This window comes from Perna viridis, chromosome 12 (assembly GCF_037379345.1).
Source record: "Perna viridis isolate PV_CMFRI_1.1 ecotype Kerala chromosome 12, ASM3737934v1, whole genome shotgun sequence".
Classification (NCBI taxonomy): Eukaryota; Metazoa; Mollusca; class Bivalvia; order Mytilida; family Mytilidae; genus Perna; species Perna viridis.
In genome coordinates this window covers 2,091,036-2,114,537 of record NC_142456.1, presented here as the reverse complement: position 1 = coordinate 2,114,537, position 23,502 = coordinate 2,091,036, and the positions used below count along the sequence as shown (strand labels likewise).

General features: G+C 34.5%; 1 protein-coding gene across 1 annotated transcript; it reads left to right on the top strand.

Annotated features, from left to right (window-relative positions):
* The first annotated feature begins 12,075 nt into the window (after window positions 1-12,075).
* Window positions 12,076-18,069, top strand: LOC148600743 (uncharacterized). The gene is made up of 5 exons (XM_088556507.1): window positions 12,076-12,193; window positions 13,832-14,311; window positions 16,882-16,967; window positions 17,428-17,512; window positions 17,844-18,069. Exons 1-5 carry the CDS (start codon window positions 12,133-12,135, stop codon window positions 18,023-18,025), a joined length of 894 nt encoding a protein of 297 aa, XP_088412633.1. The 5' UTR covers window positions 12,076-12,132; the 3' UTR covers window positions 18,026-18,069.
* The last annotated feature ends 5,433 nt before the right edge of the window (window positions 18,070-23,502 follow it).

Genomic DNA, 23,502 nt, shown 5'->3' with positions numbered 1-23,502 from the left:
AATAAGTACACGATCTTATTGACAACATTATATATTAATGTATCTTAAACGTCACTAAATTATTGAATATCTAAACGTAGAGGTTGTGAGATTTAAACTCACAAACACAAGCAAATATTGTCCTCGTCAAGTTCACATAAATTAAACACAATATCGCGAGAAATTAACTTGACATGAACTTCATGTGAAAAGTTCATATAACATTCACATGAAGGCTTGACTCACGTGAACTCCGCCATAAATTTTATTTCTTCAATTACACACAAGAAAAAAATCACAAGAAATTCATGTGGAAGAGTAACCAAGGTTATAGCAGTAATCAAAAGAATGTAATCCATGGAAAAAGACCATACATGGACACAGACATACACAACAAAGAACACAAAGCAGCCAAAAATCATACATACAAAACAATGAAAGCAAATGAGCAACTCGGACTCCACGAAAAACTGGGAGCATGGACCAGGTGTACCGGTAGGGTAAGCGTCCTCTGCTTTTCTACAAACACCGCCGAGTTGCTCATAAAAAGTCAAGTCAGGGGTAGACGAAAGAGGAAAGTAAAACTATGACACGCTGAACAAATCAGTTTTCACGGCGCAGATGGATACACCGTAACGATCCACGAGTTCATGATGACGACCAAAAACTTCTGTAGTGATGACTTCAATCTTGTAGCAACATAACCCTGTCCCCGAAGCCTATTTGTTAGAATTCTAGCACGATGAAAAAATCTGCGTAGTTACGGCAAGCTCTGGCATAACGTATGACTTGTGATATGAACAAAAACTCTTTTAAATGATTTTCCCATGTTCGCTAAAGCATCTGCCATGTATTGGTAGTTATGTCCCTGGATTGCATTCTTTTGTTTACCGCTATAACCTTGTTATGAACGATATGCATATGTTTTTATGCATATATTACACATGTATATATATGTTCTTATGCATACGAAAACCATAATCATATATGAATTTCAATGGAAAATTATATAAATATCATATAATGATTGTTTCAATTTGCATGAATTAATTATTAATTCCTAAATATATGTTTTTCAGGTGTTTACAAAAACAAGTGAAGAATATTGTATTTATGTGTGTATCTGTTGTTCCTTACACTGATGTACACATTCACTAGGCTTTATTGCTTAAGTGTCAGTCTTTGAAAGAATCAGGCAGTGGGTTAAACATGGTATGAAAAAAACATCATTTTGTTAGTATAATTTGATTATTTCATGATCAGAATCAAGGGAAAAACAATATTTTCCATATCATGTTGGTGCATTTAGATATAATTTCATTTAAATGCAAAGTAAAAGGAACATTTCAAGGACAGTTAACTCTGCCAACAACCTAATTTTTCTAAATTTCTATTGAAAAATTTGCAAGCAAATAAAATGATGTAGAGATCAAATAATAATCTTATAAAATAGAGAAACTATCCTTCAGTGAAATTATATTGTCAGGTCGAAGAGGTTTTGACATGCATGTTTCTGATTTTTCCCATTTGCTTGATTCTTACAAATACTTACACTTAAGTAGTTTAATAAAATATGATACCCCTTCCTTCACCTAAAACTTACTAAAAATACATTAGTATTGTTGAGCTCACCTTTACTTTATTTAGCAATTGCATGAAAAATATCTATAAATATGTTTCATAAATTATTACGCCAATCACATCATAACGATACAGATTAAACCATTTTGCATGTTACTCCGAAATTTGAATTATTTTTCATGGTTAAAAAGTCAAACTCTCTTTTGTTCATTAAATGATGTCAAACGATTCACGATTATATTCAAATAGTTTATGTCAATGTTTCTTGGTACTATGTTATTGAGAATAAAAGATAAATTCATTAGTTCGTGCAATAAGATCCACCTTAGTATGATAAATGTATCTGATAAGAAGACATTTTGTACGTACTATCTTTATTATGACTCTCTTTCGTCCTCAAATTATCTCAATTAAACAGCCCTATAAAGATAGTCATTGTCACTTAGTTGAGTGATGCATCTTGTCTCGCACATAACCTTTTAGTTCAAACTGACGTCGTTTGTTTACTTCGGCTTCCCATTTTGATATTTGTGATACCAAATGGAATAAAAGTGTTAGTAACTTAGCAAATCAGACCTGTTTATGCATTTTAGAATTAAATTGATGAATAGATCTACAAGTTACGGGTTTTTTTTACTGTATATAGTATTGAAATAAGTTATGATTGTGCCATCATTATTTCTACAGGAAAGTACACCTTTCGCTCTTTCGAAAAAATGAGGAACACAATATTATAGTACCATAATAAGTAGTACATACGAATAAACTAATTTGCATATTGCAAACGAATTGAAAAGGAAAACAAAATTAAACAAAAACAGATAAAAAATTAAAGAAAAAACACTAAAAAAAAAACACACACACACGCACATATTTATAAACAGACTTAAAGATAAGAATTCCACACTCAACAAAAAAAGTCAACACACAAAATAATTTAACCGCTCTAAGATGTCAAAATAACATGCAATATGGACATCCTATAACTCAACTTGGTTAATTAAGAAAACTCAAACTGGAGTTGACAAGTGTTGTAATTTAAACATATTAAAACATAGAATATACACATTGTTTTAGCTGTTTAAAAGTATTTGTATTGTGAGAATTTTTACGCTGGCTATCTTATGTGTGCTTTTCTATATCATGCAGCAAGGAATACATGGAACCGATGAATCAGTCATAAAAATATTACATATTCATACATCTAGTACAATGGTCTTTTTATGTACTGATAATGATATTTATGACCCCTACCAACAGAAAGAGTATCATTGACGATTTCTGTACTTTAATGAACAAAAGATAAGTGACAAAATGTTTTTACATGGTATTTTATATCATATAAGACAGTATAGTTTGATTGTATCGGTGTCGATCGGTAACGCAAACCAATAAGTTCATTTAATTTGGTAAAAGAGAGCTCTTGACCCATTGCATGTTAGGAGTGATATATCAGAACTGCACCCCTGGTGTTTATAAAGACGCGTGCATCCCCTTGTATCTTACTCATTATTATAATAGGACGGGACAAAGGGAGTGTTAACCATCGGAGATAGATGAGAAAATAAACGGTGCTTGTAGCTCGGGTGACTAAAGTGCATATGTACAGACAGTGCATAAATTTCGTAATAGGATAGGTATAGGTAAAAACACCCAAAGAGAAACAACAACAGAAATCAAAATAATAGAAATGAAGAAAAAAAGACATCAGTGTTTACGCTTGGAACATAAAGATGAACAAAACACATCAACCATGACATCAAATTCTTTAGGTATTGCCGCAATTACTTATGTAAGTAAATGAACAAATATAAATATAAATACGTTTTGAAGAATTTTTATTTTAGTATTTATATTTAACAGCTTTTTCACAAACAGAAATAAAATATATACTTGTTAAAAATATGATTTTAATACTTTGTTATTGAGGAAACGTAAAAAACCGAAATAAATCGAGAAATATGCCTTATACATATTGAAATATTCTTTGTCGAAATCAAACAAATATCCTGGAAGAAAAACACCACATTATAGAAAGTTATCATTTAATAACATGCTCAAGGCGGGGTAACTCTTAATACAATAGCAGGTCATGCAACCAAATTTTAGTGAAGTACGGGCTGTTCAGTCACTTTAGTTTATTTGTACGTTGTGTGCGCGTATTTTACCTGCCTAGTCGTCATCCTTGGAATGTGTACTTTTGATTTCAGCCAAATCTTGGTTTCCTTGTTAACTCCCTCAGAAATATGTAAACAAGGAATAGAAATACAACAAAACATTGTACTCACAAAAGTATATCAATGAGCACATGCACAAATAATACAATTAAAAAAAGAAAACAAATATAATACAAAGCATTGTTAATAAATACATTGGTTTTTCACAAGATTTTTCGATCGACTTTTACTTCTGACAGTACTTTACTGTACTGCGTGAATTTGCCTGTTTGACAAGTAACATGATGAAAATATATAATTATGATTGACCATGTAATAATGGTCCTTACCAAGTTTTAATGCCTGATAAATTTTGAATATCACACAATTAAACGTTAGTGTATGGAATATTTAATTGAAATAGTAATCAAGGAAACCAAGGTTATAGCGGTAATCAAAAGAATGTAATCCAGGGACAAAGACCAGACATGGAAAACAGACATTCACAACAAAGAACATAAAGTAACTAAAATCATACATACAAAGTAACTAAAGTAAATGAGCAAATCGGACTCCACTAAAAACTGGGAGCATGGACCAGGTGCACCGGTAGGGTAAGCGTCCTCTGCTTTTCTAGAAACACCCGCCGAGTTGCTCATAAAAAGTCAAGTCCGGGGTACACAAACGAGGAAGGGAAAACTATGACTCGTTGAATACATCAGTTTTCAAGGTGCTGATGGATACACCATAACGATCCACGAATACATGATGACGACCATAAAACTTCTGTAGTGATGACTTCAATCTTGTAGCAACATAACCCTGTTCCCGAAGCCTATTTGTTAGAGTTCTAGCGCGATACAAAAAGTCTGCGTAGTATCGGCAAGCTCTGGCATAACGTATGAGCTGTGATATGAACACTCCATACGTAGGAGCCGAAGGGGTGTTGCCACAGATGAAAGGAAAGTTAACAATTCTGAATGAAAACTCATCACGTTTGTCGTAAAGTTTGGTCAATAGTTTTCCTTTACCATCGATTTCTCAGTGTAGGTCAAGATATGAGGTTGACTTCATATTGTCTGTAGTATCCTTTATCTCAAGTTTTCTTGGATAGATGCGACGTATCAAATCCCCGAAATTAGGATCGTTTAAAGATAATACGTCATCTATATAGCGGAAACTGAGATTGAAGGATCTAACCAAACGATATTCTTTCTTTCAGATCAGCTATAAAGTCAGCCTCATAAGAGTGAAGGAATAGGTCAGCAAGAAAAGGAACACAATTTGTTCCCATTGGAATGTCGACCGTTTGTTGAAAAACACGTCCACCGCACTGGACAAATACGTTGTCGATTAAAAATTCCAGCATTTTGTAAACATCTTCCTCTGTATATGTGGAAGATGATTTGGAATTATTTCTTACAAAGTATGAGGAATCTCTACCAAGAACTATATATTTGTATCTGGGTGTGCCATCTTTTTTGGAAAAACAATGATGTATAATGTTTTTAAGTCGGGATTTTAACTGAGTATGGGGAATAGAAGTATACAGTGTTGCAAAATCATAGGTTTTAATGCTATTATATTCAGATAATAGTCTTGAACTGATTGTCTCCAAAAGATCTTTCGAATTTTTCAGGATCCACATTGAATTAATACCACTACGGGAGTAACAAGTTTTGTGGTAGGACTGTAGACCCTCTTTGACAGTTGTGAGTATAGAATTCAAAAGTTTTGAAAGAGGTTTGGTGGTACATTTTGCAGATCCAGCTATGAAACGTTGTTTGTATGGATTCTTGTGAAGTTTAGGAATCCAGTATATAGACGGTAAATCACAATCATCGTCTTTGGTAGAGAGACCAAAAAACGATAGCACAGATTTATGATTTTCCACAATCTCTTTTTTGAAGAGAGTGGTTGCAGTGTAGGTCATATCACTGCTATTATTTTCTACGTCTACCTCTGATAATAAACATTGGATATAAAACGTTTTGCAGACAAAAACAATGTTGTTTTGGGCTTTGTCTGCTGGTACGACAAAATACTTGTCATGTATAGTAAACAATGTTTTTGCTACATCGGGGCTTTGAAAACTGATGTAGCCTTGGCACTCATTGACCTACGTAAAACCTTCATTCGTTTCAAAATTAAAGACCTCACGGCCTTTAACCACTCTGACAGAGAATCAATGTCTTCTTGTTCTCGTTTTATCCATTTTCTTGCATAGACCTCGACGGCATCCATAAGAACTTTAAAGTTATATTCCAATTTATGGAGCGTGGTTCACGGTACTTGGGACCTTTAGAAAGGATATTACGCAGAGATTCGTTTTCGATAATGGTTAAATCTCCCGTAACGACGTGACCAGAAGGACCATATTTGAATGGAGAGGTTTTGCAAGAACAATCAGGTGGTTTAGCCTTGAAGTCCTCAATCTCGAGGTTCTGCAATAGCCTTTTATAATTGAAAATTTTGGATGCGATGGGTGAAGTATAGGAATATGAAATAATTGGTATGGATTGTGTCTTTGAAATATGGGGGAATTTTGTTGGTAACGTTTTTGTGATGGAGGATGTTAGCCAAATTAATTGCATCTATATCTTTGTTGACAAACGGTAGTGGAAGAAATGATCGTTTTTCTTCATCTTGACTTTTCACACAAACTGGTTTAAAGAGTCTGTGGAAACCAATATCCAAAATGATGGCAACAAGTCTGTATAATATGACGTGGGGTCAGAAACAGGAGTGTCAAGACTTGTTTTGTAAACGGAGTGTAGTAGAGTGAGAGGTATAGAATAAGGTTTGGTTCTAATGTGATGAAGTCCAAGAGGTTTTTGTATGAAAGGAAGGAGACCATCTATGGAGACATCATGTAACTTAGGTGACGTATAGTGGCGATGGCCATGACTCCTTTCCCTTTCCCGGATTTTTGTCAAATAAATTCATCACATTTATGTTATTGTTATATTGGCTTGAAAGGTTTCCTATACGTTTGATGTTGTCATTGCATCCGTAAGGTATTGCAGTACCTAGTCTGCGTATCCAGTACTCCGCTCTTTTCCTACGATAGTTTTGACTTAGAACGGGACTGTTCGTAGGATGGTAAATTTTTTCTAAAATACGAACTTTCATGGAGAAGATTGAATGATCTTGTTGATTAAAGTGTCGGGAATTTGGTGGTGTTAATTCCCGAACGATGACCGCATATTCATTTATTTAATCGTTCTTGCGTTTCTCCGACATATATTAAACCACATAAGTTGCATTCTAATCCATATATTAAGTTTGTTGATTTGCAACTTAAGTCATCGTGACTTCTTGTATTGAAGGTTTTGTTTGTAAGGCAATACCGATAATGTCGACTTTTTTTCTATAGTTATTTGTTTTTTATATGTTGAAAGTGTAATGCTATGACCATTTCACTGAACATGTATACTATTATTTTAAGGTCACGCCTCCTAGTATTAAATATTTTTACCGTTCATTGAAAACCCATGGACTGTACACTATTTGATTTCGTTGCCGCTCTCTATTCTTTATATTTACAACCAAAGAGGCGTAACTCAAAATTACTGCATCACCTACTTAGTCGTTTTTGCCTATGCCCAACGGTAAAAGTAATTGAACCAATATCGTTCATCCTATGTTGCCTTGATAACCGAACAGAGTAGCTCATTACCTGTGTGATGACTTGAGATCTTAGAAGTACTATTATGTGTACGAATCACACCATGGGTGGCACATGATTGCTCTCAATTTTGTCTTTTTTTTTACCTAAAAATATTCAATACATCTAGAAAACAACCAAAAAGCTATTTAAATTTATCTTGTAGCATATATGACAAAGATTTTCTGACTGCTTAAATAGGGAAAAAGTGTGGAAAAATTTTCCCACCATTTTATCATAGTGCATTTCAAACAAATTTGGCCTATCAAGATCTTAAAAAGGCAAACTTTACAAACACTTATTATTTCTGTAGATTACGAAGTTTAAATACTTGGATTGTGCAATAAAATCCTGCATTTTGTTTTCTTCATGTGCCACACCTGATATACATTTTTTAAAATTCTTAGACAGAGATATTAACAGAAGTAAAACAGGTATGTATGCTTTCCATGAAACATGTTTGATAATTTAGTAGGAAATCAAAGTCACATATCACGATATAACATCCAGCTACTATTAGGGGTATACGGTAGAATGAGAGTGAGACTATCCCGGTCTGTTGATTCAATGAGATTGGTCGAGTATGAAAGGAAGGCATCTGGTTTGTCTTTTTTAAGGGAGCCACAATTTACCAGGATGCAGGAGTGTTTGAGTGATAAACAAACCATATTTGTTATGTGACGAGATTGTCCTTTTCTACAAGACCTACAAGGAAGAGGATAATGCTAGCTTTTAAAGACATTTCTAGCAGAAGAAACCATGGACAAGGGTACCAAAGAAAATTCGCCGTGCAGATTTTGAACAATGAAGACAATGAACAAAAAAGGGGGCATTTTTCAGCTATTTGCTTATATATTAAACCTCTACTTTTGAAAAAAAAATATCCATACTTCAATTTTGGTACAATACTGATATTATATGGACGATTCGTATGCAAATCTATAAACAGATTTTCAGAAAACTTCACCGTGCTTTTTTCAATATTTTAATGACTGTAGGGTAAGGCATTACTCTATTTTAAATAACTAATCATTATAGCTAAAATCATGTTAATATTCAATAAGGTTACCAAATATCAAATTATGATGACTTATTGATGAAAGATCACTTCCCGGCACAGCTTGAGTCAACTACTGTTGCAAATTAATGCCAAGCAAATATTCATACTGCTACACGAAGGGGCAAACTTATATGTTAACATAGTTCAATGCTGGATAGGGTCATATGCTGAACAAAGCAACAGAATGAAAACAGAAAACTTGAAGTCTTATAAGAAATTATAAAAAAAAACCTGTAACAGGTTAAGGAGTTATAAAACTGGCAAGGTTATCGGTTAGCCATACTGTCGCATGAAAAGATATTATTTTCATATTTCAGTTCGAATATTTTTTATCTAAAGGAATTTGGTTTGCAGTAGAAACTTTTTCCCACCTTATAAAATATATTCCTCAATGTACCCATTTGAAACATTTCATCAATACTTCATTGTCTTCAAAAGAGTTACTGGTACTGGCATCTTTGTTCTAGAAGTTGAACCCTTTCTTGGAGTTATTTCCCTATAACACCAGTATCACTTTGAGGCTTGCATATTAGGAGTCATTCAAATGCTCTGGTGATTAAAATACAAGATAAATATATATTACAGTACTAAATGAAAGTGTATAAAAGCATGCGAGATTTTTTCGAATTTAGTCTCTTGATACTCATAAATCAGCTCAAAAGTTTTATCAATTCAAGGATAAGCATTTTCAATACAGTCTGGAAAAAATGGTGTGTAACGTATTCTTCTATCCTTATCCTTCGGCATATGACTTATAAACCAAAAAATAGGAAAATTGATCAAGAAACCGTTTATTTTTAACTTTAAGAATCGTCATCAAAACGTTTTGAACTGTAGAAATAACTAAAGGCATATTTCGGTTCCCCTCCGTTTTTTTTCTATCTTGTTCCATTTATTTCGATAACAAGGTAAAGGTAAACAATTTTAAGATCACCGATAACCTTTACCTCCAACATTTGAAAAGAATTTCAAACATAAAATATATGTTTTCCATACCATTTTTCTGTAACATGTGTCATCAATCTACAATTCATTGTTGCCGTTTTCCTTAAGAAGTATGTATGTGTTTCAAACGTGTGACTAACTCTTATCTTCTATATTACAAAATAATATATGCTATTGTTTCAAATTACAGTATGGTAAACTTTTCACAGTTCTGTTTCTATGGAAATTAGGATAACCTAAATCATTTCCATTTAAATATTAACTATTTAGCGTTTTTACCAACCAGTATTTTTCATTTTAAATGAACGAAAAACATAATCCAAATAAAGATTATCGCTACAGAGATTTGCCTTGTATATTGACCTACTACATCTATGGCTACATCCCGTCAGTCCTTCTGTATGGAGTATTTCACAAGCTCAACTTCATTTTTAATACCGCCGAAGATGTACGAATTTTTGTTCAGTACGCATCTTTTTACAGATGGACAGAATCAAATGTTTAGTGTCATTATGTTAAAAATGAAAGCTCGACATCATTCGTTGTTCCAAAAGGTGTAGAGATATTCATCATAAAACCAAATTTGATCAAAGTTTCGTAGTTCCCCATTTTCATTAAACCGGATTCGTCATCTCAAAAGAGAATGGGTGGTTGGTTAGAAAAGCTCAGGACATTAACCCTACCGACAGACTTGTCTATTCTTTTAGGTTTTTTGGAGTCCTAGTCGATCTTTTATTGTACAAAGACTGTGTGTATTCCATGAATTCCGTTAGTTAATATGTGGCATTTATGCTGTTTTGTCTGTTGTGTTGGTCTAATGTTTGTTCCCGGAGGGGTTACGCACATCCTTCTCCCCGTCTAAAATATATCTTATTGTTTAACTTTAAAAGTTTTGATTTATATATTTTTAAGAACGCCAAAACCTGTTTTGTGAATTTAATCAGATTAACTTTAAGAATCATCTATCGGTTTCACCTACTGTTAGATAACCTTTCACTACTTTCAAACGTCAAATAGATTAAAAATGAAACATGCTAGTCTAAAATTAGATGTTTTGAGGAAACGAATTTATTTCTATAAAAAAAATCGATCATATTGATGAATTAGTCTGTTCTATAAACAGAACACAATAGAGATTTTTTAATTTATAGTCACATGCATATTACACTCCTTCAGACGTATAGGTTTCCCGCACGCACGATATTTAAAGTACGCTAAACGCAAAAAAAACAAACGCTCCTAGCGTACGTTTAAACGCGCGATAGACGAACGCTCACGCTACAATGAAAAATAATAATTTAAACGCCCCGTGCAGGTCCGGGTGTCAAAAGAATAGGCCTGCAGCAGCGCTAAGCTTGTCATAAAAGGCGACTAAATAGTGCTAAGAAACCTAGCCGGGGGATGTGTGACCTAGGTTGTGGAATGGGGTATCCCTGGTGTGTTACATGCTGGGGTTGTCAGGCTATACTACGGAAAGCCTGACCGTAGTGGTGCACCGTGTTGGGAAAGATGCCACGTTCATCGCATGTTAAAGAACCCTGCTGTGGTATTCGATAGGAATACAGAAGGCTAGATTGCCCGACCCTACCCATCTCCCCTTTTTCTAGTAGCAACGACATTCTGTCGACCCTATTGTCCTTGTGTCCCATCCCTTGTTTCATTTCATCATCTTACATTTTCATTTTATCATCCATTTCATGTTCATCGTCTGAATATAGCGGCAATGTTGCTGCTCGGACGTTAAACCCCAACAATCAATCAATAATTTTAACAAATAATGAAGACAAAATAGGAAATACAATTAATGAAATTATATAAATTAATAATAGCAAAACATATTAAAATTAGAATTGAATCAACCAAATAATTAAAGTACAAAAATAAACGAACGCTTCTATCATGAGTTTAAACGAACGTTTTTTTGTTTGTTTGTTTGCTGGGATTTAACGCCCGAGCAGCAATATTTCAGCTATATTCAGGCGATGAACATGAAATGGATGACAAAATGAACATGACATAATGATGAAATGAAAAATGGGATGGAACACAAGGATAATGGAGTCGACAAACTTTGATTGCCACTGGAAATAGGGAGAGGTGGGTAGGGTCGGGCATTTTGGCCTCCAGTGGCGGAGCCCTATGGTTGCTACTCCGGGAGAATACCACAGTAGGGTTCTTTAACGTGCGAGGAAGGTGGCATATTTCCCAACACGGTGCACCACTATGGTTTGCGGTTAGGTTTTCCGTATTATAACCTGACAACCCCAGCATGTAACACGCCAGGGGTACCCCATTCCACCACCCGGGGCACACAACCCAGTTGCTCTGTGGGCAGAGCGCCCTAGCCCCCGGCTAGGGTTCTGAGCACTATTTAGTCGTCTTTTACGACAAGCTTAGCGCTGTTGCTGGCCTATTCTTTTAACACCCGGACCTGCACGGGGCGTTTAAACGAATGCAAACGATGTGTAAACGCACGATGCACGAACGTTAAAATGGGAAATGTGAACGTTTCAAGGAGTGTACAATAACATAAGCTCTGTAGAACTTTCATACTGACTCATCATCCTACGTTTTCAGAAAGTTTTATTAAGGTGTCTGTATCAACATCTCATGCGTTTTCCGTAAATATTTTTAACAACACACATTTGGAAATAGTACAAATCTAAATAAAAAATATCACATGTTTAAGATATTCGTATAAAACATGACGTGTTGGACTGACAGGTCCAAAACTGCCAGAAAATATGACGTTGAAATACATGTTTTTAGTTGTGCTGAATACTGCACTTTTTCTAGACGCTGCAGGTAAGGTTTCATAATTTGCATTTTTTGAAGCTCATGGCTTGGATTTACATTTTCATTATTGTATTTAGTTCTTTTTTATTTCTATGTATTTATTGTTCATATCTTCTATACTGTTTTGATTAGTGATTTTGATTGGTGCAATTTTCGGGGTGTTAGGCGCTATAAAACCTAGTTAAACCCACCCTTCATCATGAAATGGTTGTATCAAGTCAGGACCATACCCGATTTGTACCTTGTTGGTGCCGTTTGTTATACGTACCTTCCTAATGACTAGACTACTGCCTAGATTTGATTGGTTCGGTAATTTTGTTATTACCCTTTATTTAGTTCATTACAAACGTTATGCTTCAAAGACAATTGCATATATAATATGTATACATAATGAATTTAAATATATTGATATCAGGATTTTAGTGTGGCCTTTGAAATATCCAGAAATCTTTTTTTTCGAACTTGTGAGCATTTTATTTATAAAACAACTGATTTTACTCCATGTAAATGCTTTATATAATAATAATATTCGACTAAGAATTAAATGTGTATACAGAAATATATATTTGTCAATAATAATTCAACATGATCGAGTAACCACTATATTTTAGTCACTAGTACTTTCATGCCTTGTGGCAATATTCAGGCGTACAATATGACGACGTTGTTAGAGAGAACCCGCCTACCGATATATACCTCTTAGTGCGCACATTGTCACTTGCGCCGGCGGGTTTTTTAAAATACGATGAGGGTCTTCGAAAATTAAAAGAAAAACGTTTTATCGAAAAGTTTAAACTGTCGTTGAATGGGCAGTAATTCATCCCATTTATTATAACTATTGTAACGTCACATAAACGTTACCGTTAACAACGTAGTCATATTGTTCACCTGTAGATTGCCACAAGGCATGAAAGTACTAGTGACTAAAATATTGTGATTACTCGATCATGTTGGATTATTATTGACAAATGTATATATATATATATATATATATATATATATATATATATATACCGACTCGAACTCGTACCGCTGTGACATCTATGGCAACACCGACTGCATAAAGTCCAGCGCCCTGGACCACTCAGCCAGCTGGGCTATATAGGCCAGCGAAAGCTATATATTACGGTGTTGCCATAGATGTCACAGCGGTACCAGGAACGACCAAAAATTTGCAAATTTGACAGTTCTTACATCGTTGGGAATTTTACAGACCTTTCTATACGTTTACATCAGACATTTCTATACGTTTACATCAGACATTTCTATACGTTTACATATCTTCTCTGTATCAATTGGATCCGATGGAGCAGTGTAGCGAACAGAGTTGTCACATTCTGAGACGTTGTTCTTTTCAAGCAGAACGGAAATGCTTCCGAAATAAGCTGTTTTGTAAAAGATCGCATAGAGAGACTTTAAATCATCCATATGTGCGGAAGTTTGAGCGGATTTCGTTTAAATGTAATATGTTGTGTATACTATGTCATTATTATTTATATTCTTTTATACTGCAACAGGTAGGATAACGCCGTTTGTCTTGTTTTATATCAAGGTGTCGTTACTTTAACATGAAAATATAGCCATACGTTATTTTATCATTTTGTGCGATGGCCACATCAGGATTATGAAATGAAACTTCTATTTCAGCTAGGGAATCAGAATGGAAAAAAAGAAATCTTCATGGTAATGTACGGTATACGTGGAGACCTTGGGGTATGAAAATAAATAAATGCCGTACATCAATGACTTTTCCGGAACCAAAACCTACCGATTTGATGAAAAGCATTACTCCGACTCGGACAACCAGTCCTATGACCACAACTATTCTGATGCAAACCTCTTTTCCCATAATGACCACCAGTACCATGACAACCTCTATTCCAACGATGACCTCTACCCCATCAACGACAAAACGTATAATGACAGCAATTACCACAACCGAAATCACTACTTCTAAAACGACCAGCTCTTTAACAACAAGCACTACTCCGACAACCACTTTTGCAACGACCAGTCCTTTACCAAAAACCACTCCTACTCAGACAACCACTTCTACAACGACCAGCCCTTTATCAAAAACCACTCCTACTCCGACAACCACTTCTAAAACAACGACGCCTGGACCATGTAAGTTATGCTGATATACTTAAATAAGTGAAAGAATGTTTATTTATTATTCAACATCAAATCCATAGAAAAGAGTATAAGAGTACGTTACTTCCAGAAAAAAGGAGATTTAAAAGAAAAATGGAGAAAAACTTACAATCATTTCATTGAAGGGTAATATTTTATCTCTTATTCCGAGTCATTTATAAAACAAATTTCATGGTGTATTTATTTGTGTTATGTGTGTGTTTGAGTCTCACATCGCTTTTCTCAATTGTTACTCGTAGTTATTGATTCTAAAACCTGTTATATTAGGGACTTTTGAACACTAGGTATAAAAGAATATGTTCTTTTAGTTTTATGTTCAATATCTAAAAACAAACAAACAAAACCAATATAATGAGAAATTACGGTAGAATGCAAATCTAAATCGGGTTTTAATATCACTATTGAAATCATTTATTTTATTATATTAGTACCTTTTTTGTTCTGAATTGGTTTGTAATGTTCGAGCTACAGTCTATATGTTTTGTAAAGGGGCCACACATACATATCTCTCAACTGAAATATTTCCAAATCCATCTAAATCTTTGTCTAACCCTCAAAAGAGGCAACCCTATCTTTAAATAATGTGTTTACAAAATGACCAGGACTTGTTTTATTTAAAGCTTTACACTATGAATTGGATATCAGTTTGCCGATCCAAGCTTTATCAGTAAGTACACATCAAAGTTGCTCAAATTACCGATAAAAATATAAACAGAACCCTTACTGTACTAAATATTGGTGATAATGTAAAATTGCCAATACCGTCCGTAAGTGTTCAACTGAGGTTAGAAATTAGGGGTGTTCTACATACAATAAAGGAACATGGGTCATATAGATGGGAACAATGGAAGATAGGTGAGTCGAAACCGGTTTGAAGGTCTTCCTGACGCTACACTTGGGGTGTCTAATGTTCATATGAATGAATGTAGTGTGCGAGAGATTTTCAGTATATTATCATTGAGTAAAGGACAGGGACAATCGCACTGTATTTGTCCACCCTCCGACATCTTAAGTCCCGTACAGACATCAAAGCTGCGTACAAAGGTGGAGCTGTAGTTGCCTAGGATGCTCAGTGCTATGTCTCAAAGGGGGATTTTCAATTTTCTGATTCTAAATTTTATTAAAAAAATACGGGCTAATAATACAATAGACAATCATAAAATAATCACGAAATTCATTTCAACATCAATAAACAATCAGGATCCCCCAAAAGAAGTCATCAATTTGGTTGTATCTCAACCCTGAACTCCACGTTTCTATATGCGTTCCAAGAAACATAAAGTTGGGAACCCTGTGAGACCTGCAGATGTCCTACTGAATACATATCTAGTTTTCTGCCATCGAAGTTCGACTGTACCTTTAACATCACCAAGGAGAGCCTTTCGTTCCTTGACATCAATTGTCAAATTCAAGATGGAAAAATTTCAGTTTTTTAAAAACCAGTGGATGCACATTTTTACCTAAACTATCAGTCCTGTCATCCTCAGTCATGCAAATATGCTATTCCCAAGACACAATTTCACATACTTCGACGTATTTGCAGCGATAACGAATTTCAGGGATCAATGTTAGTAACACGATGAAATCTTTGTTTGTCAAGAGAGGCTATCCAAACAATGTTCTTGATCGAGCGATCATGTCACTTTCCCAAGTTAAGAGATCTGAGTTTATGGAAAAGAGCATAAGAACATAAGTGGCGGTGTTCCTTTGGTCTTAACTTATCATCCTCACAACGTTGCGATCCAGAACATCCTTATTCTCAACTTTAAATCCGTAGTTCGTGGAGACGAATACATGTCGTCAGTATTCAACGGTTCGCTTTCAATTACTGCCTATAGAAAGGAAAAGAGTCTAAAAGTGCACTTGTAACTAGTTCTTTCAAGAGTGCCATTAGATCCCCTGCCAGTTCAAAGACACGTGACACTGTAAGCGAACACGTTTTTCCACATGCTTTTTCACTTTGGAAACTGATGCAGTCGTCAGGCCAGCAAACGTCTTTAAATTAAAAGTTGATGCCACATGAACCCCAGATAACGTCGTCTACGCTGTGGTTTGCAAACGCTATAAAATTGTTTACGTAGGAGAGACCTATCGGAGGTTCGGTGATCGTTTTTTTAGAACACAAATAAAGCATCACCAATGGATGGGATTGTCCAGTCGGGAAACATTTTCGGGAAGCAAAGCACAGAGTTGACGACATGAAGTAACTATCCTTTTGAAAACACGTTCAGGGGAAAACAACAAAGTTCCTAGAACATCGTATCATCAGCTTTCTTGGGACTGCCCACCCTTGTCTCTGTGGCAGAGATTGACAGTTTACTCCTCATTACTTTTTGCCTCTGAAGAAGGTCATTATGCCGAAGATTTGGGCTCATATTTTTCAGTGTTGTTACGTTTTATTCATATTTTATTTCAATGTATTTAGTTCTTTTTTTACGTTCAATTTGAGCCGATTCACAACATTTATTATTTTTATTTTGATTTTGCAGAAAATGTTAACCTTTCTACAAAGATTTTGTGAGGTTTTGTATTTATGTTTATAGGTTATGACCCTAACAAGAAGGAGATATTTTGTGATGGAACACGATATCATTTCTCTACAATCTCACGTTTCTTCATAGTCTCGAAAGTAAGTTTTTGTTCGAAGCAATCAATTTAAAGACATGTAAATGTATCAGTCCAACTATTTTGTTAAAAACTGTTAAAAATAAAAATTCAAAGGAAGATCTTAGATCAATTCTATAGTTTTTTTTTTTTATAAAGATAGACCTTTTTTATCTATTGTTTGTTTCAAATCTTTTTTGACGCTTTGTATTTTTGACCATTTTATTTGAGAATTTCTTTCCACATATATAAACTCTCCAAAATTGTACGAATGAAAACAAATTGATATGGTTTTTCATATTCTATTTACAATGTAAACATATTTGAAATTAAGACCATAAATTTAATAGTTTTGTGTCACGACACATTATTGCATGTTTGAATGAATGTTAATTTATCATTATATTTGTTAACTTTGTTTTTCATTTAATCTACAACTGTATATATTTTATCTTGTTGACAATAACTTTATCTCAACTTAACAGCAATGTTGTATGGACGAGGGAGGATATCTCATAATAGTAAATTCCGAAATGGAACAAGAATGCATCAGGCAAAATGGCGGTGGAGGTAAAATAAATGTTCATGTATACTATTATAAAAGAATCTAGTACAGTCACTGTTTAATCAATATGCTTGTTGATTTACATTGTAAAGATTCATTTCCTAAATACATGTTTTGGTAATGTTGGGTTGTCTATCCAGTCAATGGCTTAATGGCGATGGGGATCGAATTTTGTATCTTTCCCGGAAAGGAAAATGGGAATCGGGAAAATGGTGCATAATTTTTCAAAAAGTTTGGCAATGTGCTTATTTAACAACATAGAAGATAAAATTCATCTCTAATGTTGATTAAAAACTTCGTTCGATTGTTATTGAATTTTATGTATGCATTTTACAGAAGACTGGTGGATTGGACTTTTTGACAAAACGTGGGTGAACGGAGAGGTCTTAGATGATACGGATTATTCCAACTTTCCTGATAGACGAGAATTTGGTTTTTGTACATATGCATTAGCAGGTGATAAATGGCACAGAGCGAAATGTAATATTAATAAAAAGTTCATTTGTGAACTGCCTTAAACGACAATACAACTGAACTGTTCAATAAAGCAGACTAATGGATATTGTTACTTATATTTCCTCGTATGACATGTAAAGTAACACTCTTGAAAAGAATCATGCAAAATGTGATTCATGGTTTGAAGGCCTAAATATTTTTATTTTTGACATTTTGTTTAAAATATTATAGTGGCTTTCCATATAAGCCTTGTTCTTAGGAGAAAAAATAATAGCATGAAATGTAGAATTCAAGATATAAGGGATATAAATGACACTAAAATACAATAGAAGCTGTTGGATTTTCAATGTTGATTATCTCCTAGGAGCAGACAGATTTGAATGAATAATTGTACATTTCATCATATAGACCTATGAAGCAACTTAATAACAAAGTAATTGATATTTATAGATATTGACAAAAAGATACCAAAGCGTAGAAAAGTTCATCCACATCAATATTTAAGTGTCAGTCCATATAAAATTTAGACACTGCCCATATTAAAATGATTAATGGTGAAGAAAAACCCATCAAACAAACAATTCTTTTTTTCAATGAACATATGCTATATTTTTACTTAGCAATTGTCCCTTCCATATTCAGATCAGTACTTTTGAGAGAATAATCAAGGGAACCAAGATTATAGCGCTAATCAAATGAATGTAATCCAGGGACAAAGACCAGACATGGAAAACACACATACACAACAAAGAACATAAAGCAACTAAAATTATACATACAAAATAACAGAAGAAAATGAGCACTCCACTAAACACTGGGAGCATTGATCAGGTGCACCGGTAGGGTAAGCGTCCTCTGCTTTTCTAGAAACACCCGCCGAGTTGCTTATAAACAATCAAGTCCGGGGTAGACAAACGAGGAAAGGAAATCTATGACCCGTTGAATAAATCTATTTTCGTGGTGCAGATGGATATACCATAACGATCCACGAGGTCATGATGACGACCATAAAACTTCTGTACTGATGACTTCAATCATGTAGTAACATAACCCTGATCCAGAAGCCTGTTTGTTAGAATTCTAGCCCGATACAAAACGTCTGTGTAGTTTCTGCAAGCTCTGGCATAACGTATGAGTTTTGATATTAACACTCCATACGAAGGGTACTGAAGGGATGTTGCCACAGATGAAAGGATAGTTGACAATTCTGAATGAAAAGTCATCACGTTTTTCGTAAAGTTTGATAAATAGTTTTCCTTTACCATCGATTTCTAAGTGTAGGTCAAGATATGAGGCTGACTTCACAGTATCTGTAGTACCCTTTATCTCGAGTTCTTTTGGGTAGATGCGATGTATCAAATCCCTGAAACTAGGGTAGTTTAAAGATAATACGTCATCTATATAGCGGAAACTGAGATTGAAGGATCTAGCCAAACAATATTCTTTCTTTTTGATCAGATCAGCTATAAAGTCAGCCTCATAAGAGTGAAGGAATAGGTCAGCAAGTAAAGGAGCACAATTTGTTTCCACTGAATGCCGACCGTTTGTTGCAAAACGCGTCCACCTCACTGGACAAATATATTGTCGATTAAAAATTACAGCATTTTGTAAAATAAGTTTATACAAGGAATTTGCTTGCCACACATTTTAACACTTTAAGTACATCTGGTATATTCGCTTAGTTTTGTTTTGGAGTCTGAGTCTGAGTCGCTCTTTTATTGTACAGACACTCTTTGCATTCCATTAGTTAATGTGTAATATTCACACTCACTCTTTCGTCTTGTGTGTTTGTATAGTCTTTTTTTTCTTCTCCCCATCCTTGAATTGTAATTGTAAATTGACCTCAATTTTTGATTAGTATATTAAAAATAAAACAAATACAAAAACAAAAACAAAAACAAAAACAAAAAAACAAAAAAACAAAAAAAATAAACAAAAACAAAAAGAAAAAACATTTTTTTTATCTAATAGAATTTATCGATAAAGAAAATCGGACCATTCATTCACAAAACAAATGCAAGTCCGAAAATGTGTCATCATAGCTTTATTTGACTGTAGTTTGTACTTCTTTTTATACCTTTAGTTGTTCGTGTCTATTTCTTTGTACCACGCGTTCCTATGGCTTTAATTGTTCAATATCTGTTCTAACTTCCCATGTGTTTCAATAGTTTTAATAATGCAGTCTTCCTTTTCAAATAATCAAAATAGTGCCAGAAAGTTTGTATAACAATTAACAAGGGATAAGGTACATTGACACAACCAAGGTCCGTACAGTGGCATATGTTCGTTTCCTGTCTTACTAACTGCTGCAGACAGGCCTTTCGAAATTCGTTATTCAAACCATACGTCGTATAACAATCGGATAACGTCGCGTATAATCATTCACTTTTTCCGACTTTACAAGATTCTTGTATTTTTGGAGAGGACAGAGTGCAGCGTCAAGAATCAATTTTGAACGTCATACACTGTTAGGAGCTTGCGACGTCAAACGCTGTTCGGAACTTGTGAAACCACCCTAATGGTTCTGATTTGGTACAGATATTTCCGATGGAATTGGTGGAGTGAAGAATTATTCTTTCCGCTATTATAGCTCATCATTCATAAGCCAAAACGAAAGGAAAATAAATACAATATATATATTGATCTGTATATTATGAAATAACCAGGTTTGTGAATCACTATGATAATACCCTAAACAGTTTCACATACTGTTAAATAACCCATAGCTTCTTTTAATGTAAAATAAATCATAAAAATATAGAAAAATGAATGATGTTGGTCTAAAATTAGATGTTTTGAGGAAACGATATTTAAAATCTGTCATATTGATGAATTTGTCTGTGCTATCCTGTCATTTTTTCAATAGCTTAAATATTTTTGTTTATTATCTATAGAACAAGAATTGACAACTACTGCAAAGTATGACAAATGTGCAGTGAGTTATGGATATTTTGAATTTGTTCTCTGAATAATAATAATGAACTAACAAATCACTTCAATTACAGTAAAATGCACCTGGTCCATGCTCCCAGGGTTTAGTGGAATCCGAGTTGCTCATTTGCTTTTGTTACTTTGGATGTATGATTTTAGTTGCTTTATGTTCTTCGTTGTGTATGTCTGTTTTCCATGTCTGGTCTTTGTTCTTGGATTGCATTCCTTTGATTACCGCTATAACCTTGGTTCCCTTGATTATTATTTTAATCAGATTTTATGCTTATTCAGCTAAATAGAAGAGTAATCAAGGGAACCAAAATTCTAGCGGAATCCACAAGAATGTAATCTAGGGACAAAGTACCGTGAACCACGCGGCATAAATTGGAATTACACTTTTAAAGTGTTCATGGATGCCGTGGAGGACTACGTAAAAATGGATCTCACAGGAACATGAAGACATTGATTCTCTGTCAGAGTGGGTATATGCCTTGAAGTCTGTTATTTTGAAACGTATGAAAGTTTTTTTGAAGTAGGTAAATGAGTTTCAATTCTACATCATTTTTCAAAGACCCCGATGTAGTGAACACATTGTCTACTATACACGACAAGTATGTTGTCGTACCAGCAACAAATTAGATACTCACAGCTGTCAAAGATGGTCTCCACTCCTACCACATTACTTGTTACATACGTAGTAGTATTTATTCAATATGGATCCTGAAAAATTCGAAAGATATTTTGGAAGCCCTCAATTCATGATTATTATCATAATATAATATCATTAAAATCTTCCAAATATACAGAAGATGTTTCCAACATTTGATCGACAACATATTTGTTGAATGTAATTGACGTGTTTTTTTAAACAAATGGTCGGCATTCCAGTGAAAACAAATTGTGCCCCTCTATTTGCTGATTCATTCCTTCACTCTTATGCGGCTGATGTTATAGCTGATCTGATCTACAAAACAGAACATCGGTTAGCTAGATCCTTTTAGTATCAGCTTCCGCTATACAGATGACGTATTATCGTTAAACACTCCAAGTTTCGGGGATTGATACATCGCAACTACCAAAATAACTTGAGATAAAGGATACTACATTTACTATTTACTTTTGTTATTTTGTATGTATTATTTTAGTTACTTTATGCTCTTTGTAGTTGTTTTCTGTTTTTCATGTCTGGGAGCATGTACTGGAAAGATAAGTGTCCTCCGTGGTATATGGTTTTTGTTTTTTGTTTGTTTGTTTGTTGGGGTTTAACGTCCGAGCAGCAATATTTCAGATATATTCAGACGGTGAACATGAAATGGATGATAAAATGAACATGAAATGATGATGAAATGAAAAAGGGACGGAACACAAGGATAATTGGGTCGACAAATTTTGATTGCCACTGGAAATAGGGAGAGGTAGGTAGGGTCAGGCAATTTGGCCTCCTGTGGCGGAGCCCTATGGTTCCTACTCCGGGAGAATACCACAGTAGGTTTCTTTAACGTGCGAGGAACGTGGCATCTTTCCCAAACACGGTGCACTACTATGGTTTGCAGTCAGGTTTTCCGTATTATTTCCAATACTAACAAAAAATGTTTTTTCCTTCAAATTCCCTATTCCTCCTTTTATTGGACTTTATCAGAAACTCGGCCGTTTTATATAGAAGCCAAGTCCAATAAAAGGAGGAATAGCGGCCTTTAACCACTCTGACAGAGAATCAATGTCTTCTTGTTCTCGTTTTATCCATTTCCTTGCATAGTCCTCGACGGCATCCATAAGAACTTTCAAAAATTTATAATTCAAAAAGTTATAATTCCAATTTATGGAGCGTGGTTCACGGTACTTGGGACCTTTAGAAAGGATATTACGCAGAGATTCGTTTTCGATGATGATTAAATCTCCCGTAACGACGTGACCAGAAGGACCATATTTGAATGGAGAGGTTTTACAAGAACAGTCAGGTGGTTTAGCCTTGAAGTCCTCAATCTCGAGGTTCTGTGGTAGCCTTTTATAATTGAAAATTTTGGATGCAATGGGGGAAGTATAGGAATATGAAATAATTTGTATGGATTTATCTTTGAAATATGGGGGAATTTTGTTGGTAACGTTTTTGTGATGGAGGATGTTAGCCAAATTAATTGCATTTATACATTTGTTGACAAACTGTAGTGGAAGAAATGATCGTTTTTCTTCATCTTGACTTTTCACACAAACTGGTTTAAAGAGTCTGTGGAAACCAATATCTAAAATGATGGCAGCAAGTCTATATAATGATGAGGTGGGGTCAGAAACAGGAGTGTCAAGACTTGTTTTGTAAAGGGAGTGTAGTAGAGTGAAAGGTATAGAATAAAGTTTGGTTCTTAGGGTACTTAATTATATGAGTGCATATGTCAAATTCTTTTAACTTTTGCTGGATCAATGTTACCTTTGTATGTAAAAGCTGTTTGTCAGTTTTTCATTATTAATAGATAAGTCGGTCCCGTTCTATGTGCTTTCATTATAAATATATTAATAGATATGTTTGTCCCGTTCCATGTGCTTTCATTACAAATATATTAATAGATATGTCTGTTCCGTTCTATGTGCTTTCATTACAAATATATCAATAGAT